At 43.9% G+C, this 15115-nt stretch overlaps 1 protein-coding gene across 6 annotated transcripts in view; it reads left to right on the top strand.

Annotated features, from left to right (window-relative positions):
* RERE (arginine-glutamic acid dipeptide repeats) overlaps positions 1 to 15109 on the top strand; it is a 327292-nt gene extending 312183 nt beyond the window's left edge. For 3 of the 6 annotated variants that reach the window (XM_025191600.1, XM_014525590.2, XM_025191599.1), the window contains one exon: positions 10540 to 15109. In XM_025191600.1, the coding sequence (XP_025047385.1) occupies positions 10540 to 10647 (108 nt within the window). In that variant the 3' untranslated portion in view covers positions 10648 to 15109. The other 3 variants (XR_003091768.1, XM_025191603.1, XM_025191601.1) reach the window with 3 other exon arrangements.
* The last annotated feature ends 6 nt before the right edge of the window (positions 15110 to 15115 follow it).

Here is a 15115-nt window from a genome sequence, read left to right as displayed (position 1 = left end):
ATTCCTGCTTTCCCAAAGAGGAACAATTAGAGCAAAGAGGGAAAGACAGATGGAAGTCTGGAGAACTGGGGGCATGCATCTGACCCTGCTTTCCTGTGCTGTGCAGTCTGACTTGCTTTTGAACTTGAATTTCACAGACCTTGTGTCCTCTCTCAAAGTTCTGCGAAGTTGCAAGCTATGTGAAATTTGAGACAGGCCATCACTGTTCAAGCATTATATTTTTATTGTGTTAGGCCTAAACTTTTAGTACAGGGAAGATTAAGCATTAAGTCCAAGCAATTTGAAGTAGCATGTAGATGGTATTGAGCAGGCTGTTTTAGCCCCTAGTGGTAACTGATCTACAAGTAACCTTTGACCTACGACAGATTGTTTAATCTGTGTTTCCTATTCTTGCCCACAGGTCTCCCTTCTGCTTTTTCAGTGCTTGGCCTTGCATGCCTTATTCAGGCAAAACTCTCAGTAGAAGTTCTGCCTGAGTAAAGAGTTCACGATCAAGCCCATATTAGCTAATGTTTGACTCCCTGAGTTTGCTGTTTTTCCCTGGGAGTGGAACAAGGACAACTGCCAGTCATACAGCTGCAGATTTAGGTCTGCTGTATCTTTCTTTCATCAGAAAGGGCTCCAAAGTCCTTGCTTGCTATTGTTCCCTTCCAGTATGAAATAACATGCCACTAACCCTGAAAGTGTCTCTGCCAGTCCAGGCCTCTAGACCATCATGAGGTATAGAGAGTTATATGGGCAAGACAACTATGATAGCTACACCTGACTTCTGCAAAACCTATTTTAAAAAGAGTTGGATCCATTCCTGAAGTGACCTGCCCAAAGTGAAAACAAGGTTACAGGTCTTACAAACTCCTAGTATTTCAGAGCCGGTATCACTCGTGTCTTGGAGGATGAGGGCAAAGGTTATCCCTTGTCTGGTATGAAAAGTTTCATAAATCTTTGCTCATTAAAGTCTGCAAAACGGATTTGAAGGCAAACCTTCCTAGTATCATTCCTCTGTCATGTACCCCCTCGTGGATGCCTGCATTCAATTTGCCTGTAGAGTGAGAGACCTCCAGCTAATGCCCGTTCTGGTTTTTGTACAGACTCTGTAGTTGAATTATTCCAAGGGATAATTCAAATAAGGGATTTGATCGGAGAACTTGTGGAAACCTTAAGGCCCCCTTAACTGGCCAGAGCAGTAGAGAGCGGCATTGATGAGAGTTAAGAAATGAACCTTCAGGCCTGTGTTGACTGTGCTTCATTTCCCACAAGCACACTGAAGAACTGTCTGTTTGAGGGATGCCTTTATTTCTTCCCCTGTCCCAGCGCATGTATCATGCACCTCTTAAAGGAAATCTTGTATTTACCAATTTGTGCATTTCAGCTGTGACAGTTTCTTCTAAATGAATAAGCAGCAAGGAAAAGAAGATCCTGATGAAAGAACATATTTACTGTATATCAAAGCTGTGTATTTAGATCTTCTCTCTCCCAGTTTATTTCAAAGCAATTATGTCTGAGAGAGGTTCCCAGTGGGCGTGTGCATAAATAGCTTTAGCATTCTCCTCGAGCTTTTATGAGCAGGAGACACAGGAACTAAAGCTAGTTCTTATCTGAGCATGCCCCCTGCTGAAAGGGAATGCTGAAGTTGATTAAGGCGAGCTAACAAGTTTATGGAGGTTTAGCTGGATCAGTAAATGTTAACCTTGTGGTACCCTAGAGAAGGAGTCTGTATGTAAATTTGGTTTAATATCATTTTTGTAATTTAACTTCATATTTCTCTCTCCTTTCTTCTATTCATCTTTCCCCCCACCTCCTCATGAATATTTTCCCTTTCACTTCTGTTTAATGCACTGATAGAATGAAATCATCAGTTCTGGAATCCAAGACTCCTGGTAGCAGTGTTTTTGACTCTTTCTCTACCCCCCCAGTATAAAATTTGCAACCCTCCCAACCTCCTCAAACCCCATTTACTTGTCACTGAAGTCTAAGTCATCTTAGAAAATGGTATTTAGGCCCTAAATGGCTTAGAGCCTCTGGAAAATTTTACTTAAGGTTTGCAGACACAGAGAAAGCACTTTTGTCCATTTTGCTTTGGCTTGAACTGGACATTTTCTGTATCTGGTACTTTTGTTAGAGGCTTTGTTTGAGAATGTGTAAGCCCCTATTACCAACCTTTGTTTCACTCTGCATCTCCCAGATGATAGCATTAAGTTACCTGAAATTGCATAGTGAGAGGCCTGAGAGAGAGACTTTCAGGCCTGCCAGGCTGGAAGCATATCATCCTGTGCCCTTCTAAAGTAGGGAGTTGACTGCTGGGGCTATACCAATGGTAAAGAGAAAGGCAGAAGGGAGTTACACTCTGGAATCCTTCTTCCTGTTGGGAAAGCACTGGAGTTGAAAAACAGGCTAGGCAACTTTGCTATTTGGTTTACCGGAAACTGAGAATATCCCTAGGTTGGAACAGGAGGGAGAGAGAGAGAGAACATGGAGTCATGCTGTCAGGTAGGACACATGGTCAGATTAAGCACACGGGTCATTTTTATTAAAAAAAAATTTTTTTTGGTCTTTGCCAGTATGTGGGGCCATGGGTAAGACACTCAAGGACAATGTATTTTCATCAGGGTGGTGCTAAGGTGCCTGTTGCTTCCTGGAAAGATGCAGAATCTCCACTAAAACGTTGTGGAAATGCTCGCTATCTCACAGGGTCAGGCCCTAAACTTCTTGTAGCTTCTCTTAGCCAGCTTTAAAAGGTGAATGAAACTTACCTTTGGGAAGTGTACCGAGATCCTTAAATGAGTGTGACTTTTGCAGAAGGCAGCTTGTTTTTCCCCATGATTGGGACCCGTCTTGCCCCTGCCAGGCTGTAGCACAACAGTCCTTGCATGGTTGCTGAGTGAAAGGTGTAAAGAGGGGATGGCTAGGCTTTGTGGAGGGCACAGTGTTTAGTCCACACGGGCCACTGAGGCTCAGTTGACATCTTCCCTTTAGCTTTGCCAGCTAGAAGGGACAAGACAGACGGCAATTAATCTACCCATTTTACTTCCTGGCTGATGCCTTTGTGCTTAGTCTTTGGAAACCACAACATTTATGAGAGTCATGAAAATAGTCTGTTCCCTTAGATCAAAACACCTGCAATGTGTCCTGTTACTTGTACACGTAACTACTGAATATGTATTATCCATGTCTTTAGGCAAACTATTGGCTTATCTGGCAGCAATCTTTTTCTACCCAAACTGATTGCTGTTGAGACTTATGGCTGAGAGTAACTATATTGTGTTTGGTTAGTTGGGAGCAAAAATAGCTGCAGAGCGAGTTTTAGGATAAAGTTTTATTTAATTTTAGGTTGGGGGTTTAGATAAGCAATCTTATTCTTGCCTCATGAGCGCTTAATCTAGTGTTACATAATCAGCAGTATTGGCTTCCTGAGCTACTCTTAAAAAAAAAAATCCAGTGCTAATGTATTGCAGCAATGCAATGGCAGCTTGGAAAAAGGTCACCACACTTAACACACACAGGCTGGCTCAGTTTTTGTCCTCTGTACTGTCAGTTTTGTAGGCAGGCTTGCAAGTCAACAAACAGCCCAATATCTGTGCAACGCACTTGTAAGTAAATTAAAGGCAATGATTCTTCCTTACCATAACTTGTTCAAATAGCAAATTTCCTTTAATGAAAAGACTGGAGTAATTACTTAGGTGAGGGCTTTTTTTTACTCCCTCAATATAAAGTGATGACTTAGTCCTGCATCAGCTCTTTCACATTAAAATATGGTGTTGTAACTTATTTTCACCACTAGTGAAGTTTAATTGTGTATACGTGGCAGGGGCATTATTACTCACTGTCCTCCTTTCCCACAGGAAATATATTTTGTTTGGATGGTATATTCCCCTGATGGTGGGATATTAATATACAGTTGGTCCTGCCACATTATTTCCTGACTTGCCTTTGCTGCTGTAGCACAGAGCATTTCCAAAAGATGAGCTAGGCAAGCTCTTTTTTGTTTAAATGCCATACCTTTTCCCCTAATAACTTCTTTTAGCTCTGATGCAGTCAGAGCTGAAATTTTCCATTAGAGTTTGAAATGACTGCCAATATAAACAGCCACCGCTTCTTTTGGTTTCAGCTCTCCTCGTCGCTTGCTAGTGCTTCCATCCTATGGATATTACAGGAGGGAGGGTTTTATTCTTGTTAAAACACAGAGTAGGCTTCAGTCTATTAAATCTGATGGCCTAACACTCTTCTTTTTTTTTCTGCTTTCATAGCAGATCTCCAACTGGGCTTTAGTCCAGTTTGAACAACAGGCTGCGGGAAGAGTTAGTTGCTTTTCCTGCGTAAGGGAAACCGTTGATTCGTTTGCATAACAAACAAACAAACAAAGTTCAGTAGGAAACATGTTGGCTTGTACGCGGGGTTTTTTTCCCTCTCCCCTCCCTGCTCCCCCCAAACAGAGCGACTAGCTTGGCCGGTTAATGGATCTCAGTATATTAGTATCTCATGTCCTCAAGGTATTCCTATACGTGTCGGCCAATCATGCAGTGGTTGACTTTGCACCGTGCACTAGGATCACTTCTATGAAATGCTCCACTTGTAGAAGCCAAGCTCAAATGGAGATTACAATAGACTTAAGTGGTATTGAGCTAAGAGCTGTTTACAGAGGCCAGATATTTATCTATTGACGGTGTTCAATAATGTGTATTTGCTGTGATTGGGCTTGACTTTACATGGGCAGACGTTTATGATGGTTAAACCTAATGCAGACTCCGCCATTTTATTGGCCAGTAAAACAAATGGAAGGTTTGAAACGGTCTTAAAAAAGACTTATAATTTTTGATTACCCGCAGTGAATACAAGGTGTTTATCTCCTCTGAACCTGATTTCACATCTCGGAACAGAGCTGAGTAGAAGTGCTGGTTTTAAACCTGGGCTGTAGGCAGGACAGGCGCTTGGTTTTGGCCACAGTTCTTATTTCATGGTTTATGTCCCATACGTCCTCTTTTTTCTCTTTACGAGCTGGAAAGTATCATTTTTTTTTTCTGTTGTGACATAACATATCCTGAAGGCATTTATCACTTCTTGTTTTAAATCCTTTTTCTGAGCACTGCCTTTTATATTAGATGGTTCTCGAAGCTCAGTTTCATGGCCCAGTGCCACCAGTATATGGTCACTTGTTTGAGGACAGTTGCAGCTTTTCATAGGGCCAAAGCCTTTCCTTACAGGTGGATGTGTCACTCCCCTTGGGTTCAGTGGATGCATGTAGATTAAAAAGCAGAATTTGGCTCTTATGCCTTGATGTATTTTTTTAAGTCCATCTCATGCTTTTACTCACTCCTCTCTGCACTTTCCATCATATTAATGCTTTAAAGGTATTTTGAAATTTTGACAGCTCAGGGTCAGGGCAGTTTCTTTGAGTTGCTCGCTGAAGAAACCGTCCTAGGTGAAGTACCCAGAGACAATAAAAATAGAAACTGGGTTCGCCGTGCCAGTTGGACTCTGCAGTTTTGTTTAGCATAGACAATAAATCAGCTTGATTACTTGCACACTGATTCTGTTTCCTAGTTTACTTATGAGATTGAAAACCATTGTTTATTTTTCTCTGCAGGTTTAGAGGTAGTTAAAAGTAAAATATTGTTGCAACAAAAAGAGAGCCATTAGCCAATTGCATCTCGCTCTGTCACAGAGCCAACGAGCACAATTTTTGCTTTGTTGGAGAAAATACATACTGGGAGATCTAAGCCAAGAATATTTGGGAAATTGATGCAATATTGTCTGAATCTTTCTCAACAATTTAGAGAGAGCAGTGCTTGTGCGATTCCTGCTAATGCTATTACACGCGCTGTATTTTCCTTACCTCCTGGTTGTAATTCACCATCCTACAACATTTTATTGTTAGGGTAGTTTAATTTCTTTTTGAATCGTGAGCTTTTGTTCTCTACCTGTGCTGTAGGAACAAGCTTCTCCTTGAGCAGAATGTTTTCCTTCCTCAACAGCGTTTTTGATTCAGTATCTTCCCTCTCGGATGAGAAAAGGTGTTAGCTTTTCTTTTTTTGTAGCAGCTGTCAGACTGTGCCATGTCCTCCAGTGACAACTGGAGGGTCCTGTGAATCTCAGGTACATAAAGTAGGTGTCTCCTTGGGTATTTACACAACTTCTTCCTCTTTCCCTGTTGAGTGGCATTGAACCTGACAGGCGCCTTTTCCAGGGTGGGTGGGAGTGACAAGCCCTTCATTTTGGTTTGCTTTTCCCCCCCGTACTTCAGGAACAAAGGTTGCTTGAGACCTTGGAGGTTGTTTTCAAAAGAGAGGGGAAAACCTCATGAAGGAGCTGGTCCACGTGATCCATCCCATCCCAGCAGCTTTGACTCGGTTTTAAACTTTGGATGTCAGGGCAGTGATGTAGACTTTGAGTAGCTAAGTGGTGCTTGGAGATGCCCCTCCTTTTAGTGTTCTGTGGGAGTTTGTATTTTAGAAAAATATCTTGGTGGCTTGTTAAAGGGAAATACAGATGCTGTCTGCCAAACCTCCCGGTTTCAGTTCAAGTGACAATAGGAATGAAACCACTATGCTAATACTATAAAATGCATCTTAACTGAGCGCCTTGCAGTTTTTGTATTCACGCTTTATGTACGCTGTCCTAGTGAGGAGGGAAGTGTCCTTAGCCCCATTTACCAGAAGGAGGAATGAGGCATAGATAGGCTAAGTGCATTTCTGAGTTCACAAAAATTGTCTCTGGCAGAGGAGGAAAAATCCCTAAACACTTTACCCACTAGAACAGGGCTATGCAACTTCGAAGTGGCTGGGAGCCACTTAATACATAGGTTTCACCACTTGGTGCTGCGTGCTTCGGGGATCAGCTGGGACAGCAGCCCCCCAGGCTATACGTCATGTGTTTCCCCCCTGCTGCGCCACACTTCTGACCTTCAGCTGTCCGGCTACGGGCTTCTTCACTGCACTGCGCTACGTTGGTGTTGTGGGCTGCTGGCTGCCCTGCCGCAGTGGGCTGTGCTGCCCCTGTCGCCCTGCCTTGGGGCAGAGCCATGCAGTGGGAAGCCAAAAGAGAGAAAGGGAGCCCCAAGATCCCAGCTGCTGTTGCAGTGGGAACAATACGGGCAGCAGTGACTGGGTAGGAGTCTCTAAGGTCCTCATATTGAACCCCTCTTGGGCCATGTGCAGCCCACAGGCTGCCAGTTGGACAGCCTTGCACTAGAGTATTCTTCCCTTATACCAGTCCATGTTCCTAGCCTATGCTCCCATGCTATATGTTTGTTTTTTTTACCCATTAACATCAGAGGGCCTTGCTGTATGGAAAATACAGTCTTGTTCTTTTAGGCATTGGAGTTATCTTTTAGACTGAAGGAGACCCTTGGAAGAATAAATTGAAGATATCAAGAAGATTCGTGACTTACAGGAAGAACATGTCATAAGCTGAACCGGTCTGCCTCAACTCACAGCCATTAAAAGCGAGCACTAAGGGTTGTTGTCATCTAAGACTTCTTATCCTTATTTGTCCTCCTGCATAGCTGGTGGGAATAACGGCAGTTTGGGTTGGTTTGTGGACTGGACCAGGGGGAGGAAAATGCAAGGCTTGACCTAAGTTCATGAGTGCATAGACCATCAATGCACCTTGCTTGGTGTGTTCAAAACATCAGATTCAGGTTCATGCAACCCATCCCACTCTTGGGTTATTGATAAAATGCACACAGTTATTTCAGCATAATGACAACTGTTTCAGCATTATTGCTGTTTTGAAACTGTTTGCTCAAGTGGCAGCTGCCTTAGCTATAACTGTTTTGGTTTTGGCTTTGTGTTTGGAGCAAGTTCCACCCTTAGTTTATATACCAGGAAGTTAATGAACCAGTGACAGGGTGGAGTTTTTGCTGGGCCTGGCTGCTTCTGTATGTATGTGGAATGTGCTAGCTTCCAAAATTTTCCTGACCATTATGCCAGTCTGAAATAATGAGGTTTAAGTAGCAGTGCTGAATAGCTTACAGAAGAGGCCAAAGGACTGTAATAATGTAAATGAAAGGGGAATTTGGCCCAGCGTATTAGAAAAGAGCCACCAAAGTATTACTCAGATGCAGCATCTCATCTCGCCTGTCTCTGTGCTAGACTGTGTTAAATCGCAGGGTGCAGATCTGCGGAGGAGATTGCCTTCAGCCCTGAAGCTCCAGAAGTGAAAATACATTGTTGTGACTTCTGACCAGTCTGGGATCCTACGATGACAAGAGCCTTGGAGTAGTTAGGAGCTCTTAGCAGCTGAAGGCAGCCTGCAGTTCCCTTGCACAGACATGCCTCACTCGAGTTTTCAAAACGCGTGGTTCGATGAAGTGCGCACATTTGGGGGCAAGTGATCGTATGCCAGAAAAGGATTATCAGATTTTGGCAGCAAGTAAACCACCTTTTCATGTTTCTTGCCCGCCACACCGGGCATGAAATTAACTTTCTTCTTCTACAACAGATCATTGGCCTTAATCATTGCTTCCTAGCCCAGATGCTCCATAAGAACCATATCCACAGTGTTTTCTTGGCATAGAATCAGCCCCCCAAATACATTATTCAGTCCTAAATATTCCTGTAATATGCTGCTATAACTGTGCTGCGAGAGCGAGACAATAATAATTTTAGTAGGCAGATGCACTCATTTTGTCCTTTTTGTTTCAAACCAGCTGTAAAGAGCGAAAGCAGAGCTTGATTACTGGCTTTTTTTTTTTTCCCCCAGCCAAGGAAAACTCCCTGGAATTATGTAGCTTTTGGAATAAATTGGGAGTGGAGAGTTATGGGGCAGTGGTTTTTTGTGCTTGAGTGGGCTGTGGTATGAGGGAAATTGGGGTGGTTGATTGAGTTTCCAGAACACCAAGATGGCATTTAGCCCCATAGATGTGTTGGTATAATGCAGCCTGCAGAAACCCACCGTTCTCCTCTCTCCAGCTTTCCCTCCCAGGAAAGTGCTTGCTTCAGGAGTACGATAGGAGTCAGCGTCTTGTTGCAGTAAGTGGGCTATGATTGATCATGGGAGCAGCGTACTTCATTGCATCAACATCCACCCCTTTCACTGCAGCAGGCTGCTAAGAAGGGTGAAGAGACGAATCCTGCAGGGTGTTTAGTTCTCGTTTCCACTGAAGCCAGTGGGAGATTAGATTGGATTTGCCCCACTAACATCAGTAGGAGCACGAGCAGCCCTTTAGTAATGATCACCTTGCCAGATTGGGCCCAGCATTGCCAGTGAGTTTGTATTTTGTGCTTCCAGTAGCCAGGACTCCCTCTGCTGGCTCTGGTTCTGCATCTGTGGTCACCGTCTCCAGAAGTGCACACGTTCCTTCCTCCTGGCAAGATAATGCAGCTGTGTAGCGGAGGGGGGGAAAGCAGGATGTCTGCCTGTTGGCCCAGTTAAAAAAAAAAAAAAAGGATTGGATTATTGCTAACCCCAAATATTCAATAATCACAAGTCAGGTCTCCAAGAAAGTTATGACCTTGGCTTGGACATCCTTCATTTTTAAACATGTGAATTTTTATGTGCATCAGTCTTTTGAGCCCCTAGGATTCACATTTGCAATCTCTTTGTTCTCTCCTACGATCAAGAGGGCTCTTATTATTAATTTATAATAGAACTTGAGGTTCTTGTCAGAGGCTGGGTCCACCGGAGATGGTGAGACTCTCCAAAAGAACCTGTGAGACCTGGTGATGCTGAAGGTGGGAAATCTTTATTTCTTTCAGCTGTCTGATGAAGGCAAGGATTGACAGGGAACCCTCCTTTCCCTGCTGCCTTCCTCCTCTGCAACTTCTGAGAGGTTGTGACAGAGAATAAAATATAAACTCTCACCCCAAAGTAGGTGACAAATGCCTTCTTGCCACAGCGAGATCCATCACTCTCTTTGTCTGGACACAATGTTTTCATTTGATTTTTTGCTCCCATTTTCCATGCTCCTGCCCCCCCTCCAGCTCCTATGACAGGACCTGAATTATTACTCGCCGGGCATCTAAAACCTTAACCTTTAAAGAAAAGGAGAGTACATTCCAGGTAATAAAACAACTCTCTCTCTTTTTTTTGAGCTCTTGCATCTTGAGAAGTCCTCCCTGTTGTTTAATTCTGAACCTGCTTTGTGCCTAAAGCCGGTTCTGAGTAAGCGCTAGCGCATCCCACAGGAACTCTTGATTTATTTTGCTAACTCTGCCCTTCTCTCTCAGTGGTTCAGAAACCTTTAATGATCTGTGAAGCTCCAAGACTTCAGAGCAGAACAGTAGTAGTTTTAAGAACCTCCTCTACTACATAAAAGTCCTAACACTTTCCACATGCTGGGTTTTTGACCTCATGAAAGGATGACCTCCCACAAATTTGGTTTGCATAGCAAGGCATCCTGGGCAGGGGCTTGCTAATGCTATTGTGAATTTTTTTGGAGGGTGGGGGGGGGATATGGTTGTAATGAAAATTCTGGGCTCCTGGCCAAGGAGTAGGATGTGATACAGTGAACATGTTTCTCTTGCCCTTTGTTACTGTTCAAGCTTTGATTAGCTTTGTTTCCAGTAAGCTTAATTATGTTCTCTTTTATTTTTTATGGCTAAGGAGACGAATCTTGCCAAAGCTGAGTCTCTTTTCATTACCCGAATTGCAGCAGTTGGAGGGAATTGGAGAAATAAATCCTGCCAACCAAAGAACCCCACCAAAGACTGAAAACAAACCTCTGCTCCCTTGACACTTATGCTTTCCCCCGAACGGTGGAGAGTGATAAACCCCACCAGGCTTTTGTTTTCTACCCCGCGCATCTTCCCCACCTTTGGTGTTAGAACAGACTGCCTAAAAGTCAGCTCTGAATCTGGATCAGAAGGGGAAACAAATCACCACCAGCCAGTTTACTGCTTGGCTTCACTCCTCTTTCCTTCCATCGCGTACTTGAAGGTGCTGACCTGACACAACATGCTCTTTTCATGCCGTGAAGTCAGGTTTTCCCATGTCCCTTATAGAGGCTTGTATTGTCATGCGTGGCTCTGTTTTCAGACTCCCAGATGGGCAGCACAGACGAGCAGCGTTGTACAGGCTAGAGAATAATAGGGCATCCCGAATTCGGGGCGCTGGAGAAGAAAATGTACTAGGAATATTTGCAGAGAGTGCTCATCCCAGAGACAGCATTGTCAAAACAGTAGCACAGATGGAACAGCTACAAGTTATTTTTTTTTAATGGTCAATTCATCTGTCTGACAGGTGAATGCTGTCACCTCAGCATCTCAACCTTCGACTGTTTGAGCACAGGTTTTTCCCCACTCTTGGTGTTTGTGATAAATACTGTGTCCTCCTTGTTCCTCAGCCCTAGGTGAAGGAGAAAAGAAAGATAGCGTCAAGTTTTTAAGAGCCTAGAAATGTGCTAAACTCATCTGTTGCAGGGGGAGGAGGAGTGAGGCGGGGGTAGCACTGGAGCCTTATTCAAGTATTACGACTTTTATCGTCATTTGTGTACCAAACGGGCTGTGCTGCAGTGTTTCTTTCTGTTAACGTGCCTTGCTCTTTGGCTTTGATAGCTGAACTTGCCTGATTTCCTTGTGATTCATATGACATGAAGGGCACGCTTCCTGCTCAAAGTTTCCTTTGATTATGTTAAACTAATAGAGCTGCAATGTTTAATGGTTTATGGTTCTGGAAGACCAGAACTTACTGAAACACACATTCTTTCTGTGTTGGGACCCGGGTCTGACCTGTGGAGCTTCATCGCGTGTCGTGTCGGTGATTAAATAAACGTGTGCAGTGCACCTTACCCAACTTAGCTGGGGAAGAGGCATCTTTTGTACTTTCCACTGATCAGTCAGATCCAACACACAGAATAACTCTGTGGGTTGCATTTCTGGACTTTCACCTTGGTGCGATGAAGTGATATGGACAAAAGGCCTTCCACTTTCAGTGTTGTGTTAAAGTTTTATTGATTTAACAGTTCCAGCGTATGTTGTTATTCTGTGGCATTTGATGCGATAGGGTTTTTTTTTGTTGCCCAGTTTTGGAAGTGCATTCTTTTGTTGGAAAGATAAGAGCATTTTTCTGCTCTGCATGGGTACAAAGGATTGGGTTGCTCTGTTTGCATGGTTTTGAAGGTGAAGATCTGTATTTTGGTTTATAGAAAAATCTGTGCTTCTCCTATATGTAAACTTTTCCTCTAAGAAAAACCCATGCAAAACTTCTGCCACTTGAATGCCATGAATTTCTGTGGTGTTCCACCAGCAGAGAAATTCACTCTTCGTACCGTATGCGATATAGCTTAAAAAAAAGAAAAGATCTGATTCTTAGGGAGTGTTGTATGCGGCAGCTCTGTGCCAGTTGTAATTGCGGGTTGTGAGCTGGCAGTTACTGCGGTTAAGGCAGCGAGAAGGCTTTGATATCTCAGGCCTCAATTGTGCAGGGACGCTTAGGAATGCATTTAAGTGTGTTAATTGTTCCACTGGAGACCGTGAAGGCCATGATACTGCTTGCTTACATCAGATTGGTGTAATGGCAAGGCTTTACTGAAAACTGCCCTGAAACCTTCCCCTTGACCCATCCCTCTTTTATAATAGAAAGAGTACTATAAGCTTCTGCTTTGGATGCCAGCTCATGAGTCATGCCCATCTAAATAACTATGCTGGCATGTAGGAATTGCACATCTGAAGGTCCTGACTGCTTTACTAATTGGTTAAACTTAGCATCTGTCTGAATAAATTGAAGCTAGATTTCATTGCATGCCTAAGTTTCTAGATCTTTCCCTTTTCTAAACTAGTGTTTGGATTTTATTTATTTGTTTCGAGTAACTGAAGCCGTAGTTTTGACCTTTTCAAGTAAACTTGCACAGAAAAGCAATGAGAGAGATTTAAAATTAGGTTTCATTATGCTGCTTATTTTGTGAGTTGTCCCCTTTTTCCACCATAGGATGACAGAGTCTGTATGATGGAGATAAGCAGGCTTTCCTGGAGTACTGTTTAGTGTTAGTTTTGCTGTTTCTATAAAAGGCAGATTGAAATGGATGAATGAATACCTGGAATCACTTTCTCCACCAAGTAGAAACTCTGTTGGTTCCAGACGTTTGGCTATGCTCATGCCCGTTACTATCTAGGAATCCATCTTGTGTCCTTTGCTGCCAGGAAGACATGCTTGTGTGGCTTATTCAGAAGTTGCTCCCTGCTCATCAACCCCTGAGTATTGCAGCTTTAAGAATGTGGGAGAAAAGCGTACCAGATTCAACACCTGTTGATCGCTGCGGTTTGGCCTGACCCTGAAGTCATGCATATCCTCTTATGCATGGTCCTTGTCTGTCTAAAAGGGTCGAAAAAGCCAGGTTTGGTTTGGAAAATGAAGCCTAGTTCCGTAAAATAATCCTACCCCCAGCTCCTTTTCACATAAGAAGTCACCTTCCTCTGCAGTTCGCAGTGAGGATTTCCATTGTGTTTCATTACAGAGGTGTCCTTGAAAGACAGTGGGGAAATAACTGTTATGTGCTGCCAAAGCTTTGTTTCCTCCGTACTGTTTTGCGTCTTCTCATTAATTATTAAAGTGAACAACACTGGCTTGAAGGCTTGCTATGTACCTTGGCAGCTCTGTTTTTCCCTCCCCGACCCTGCACAGGATCTGTTAGGCCTGGGTTAGTTGCCTTCTGAGAAGCAGACACTCAAATAGTAGGTTGCAGGTACCTGCATCTTATTTGAGCAGAAACATTGGATACCCGTTAATTAAATCCTTTAATTGGGTAACAGGGCTGTGAGAGGTTTATGCTTTCTCTTTTTGCTTTGAAGCCCTTTCCTCAGGACTTCCATAAAACAGCACCTTCTAAATGATTTGCTGTGGACCTGGCAAACTCCTGGCATCAGGTAGGAAAGCAGGTTAATCACCTGCCCTAGGTCCTTGCTGATGACGGGGAATGCACGTCGCAAATTTTGGTCAACACGAATAATCGGACCAACCACAAAAAGGCCAGTGAAACTCTAGGAAGAGCTTTGTTCACCTGCTTGACATCTGCAACAGTTTTAATCATGGAATTACTTTACCATGGACGGTTAAGTGCTCTCTAGTATGTTTGGTAAGATAAGCAAGTGTTAGTAATACAAGGTCTTGAGTGCAGGATAATCCCTTCTGTGAAATTCTGGCTGAGACAGGGGGCAAGAAACTGCCATTTTAGGTGTGCAGCCGGTTCTTTGGAATAGGGAAAAGCAAAGCAGGTTGATTTTAATTCATTTTAAATTTGATGGTTCTGGGAATTGTAAGTATGAAGTGGCATATCCCCAGAAGCCATCTTGGATCGGGTACAGGTCGATATCTTCATTAATGGCTTAGAGGATGGAATCTAGTGCGTGCTTTGGGGACAGCACCCGAATAGGGACCCATGGAGCGTTGGATTGGTTCAGAAGGGCCAGAAATGTGAGAAGAGGTTGGCGATCAGTTGTCTTTTGTTCAGGGAGGACAGAACAGCAAGTGTTAGGCATAAATCGCAACAAAGGAGATTTGGGGGGAGTGGAGGGAGAGAAGGGGCTGTGGTCAGCACTGGCAAAATCTCCATCACTAGGAATTTTTAAATTCAGGTTAGACAAACACTTGTCCAGGATAGTTTAGATGGGGATAATCCTACCTTGACCAAGTGGGTTGGGTTTAGATGACTTTCTAAGGTCCCTTCTGAGCGTGACTCACTGAACTTAAAAAAACATTTGAGTACGTCAGGGCTGTCCAACTGGTAGCCCGGGGGCCGCTTGTAGCCCACACGGGGTTAGGTTGTGGCCCTGGGCTCCCACCTAGCTTCAACAGCAGCCTGAGTCTCCCTGCTGCCCTTCATCCTCTGGTGTCTGCATTCTGCCCCCACCCCAGGGGTTGATGCAATATGCATGGCGCACTGCGGGGTGCTCCAGGTGAGGCCAGGGCTGTACAGCTATGGGTGGAAGGGCATGTCCATGTGGCTCCATTATGCTGGTGGGCATTACACTGGGCATCCATGCAGCGTGTAGCCTGTGGTCCTCACTGGTGCAGGCTGAAACGCATGCAGCCCTCGGTTGCTGGGTAGGACAGCCCCAGAGTATGTTAACAACGCATATTATTTGGGTCACTTTTTAAAGTGCTACTGTGGTGGGATCCTTCATAAACAGCTTACTGTACAGCTTACTGTACTCCGATTTACGACACAATTGGTTCCTGAAAACCA

Source organism: Alligator sinensis, unplaced genomic scaffold, assembly GCF_000455745.1.
Source record: "Alligator sinensis unplaced genomic scaffold, ASM45574v1 scaffold457_1, whole genome shotgun sequence".
NCBI lineage: Eukaryota > Metazoa > Chordata > Crocodylia > Alligatoridae > Alligator > Alligator sinensis.
Note: the sequence above shows the minus strand (reverse complement) of the source record. Positions and strands in the feature narration are given on the sequence as shown.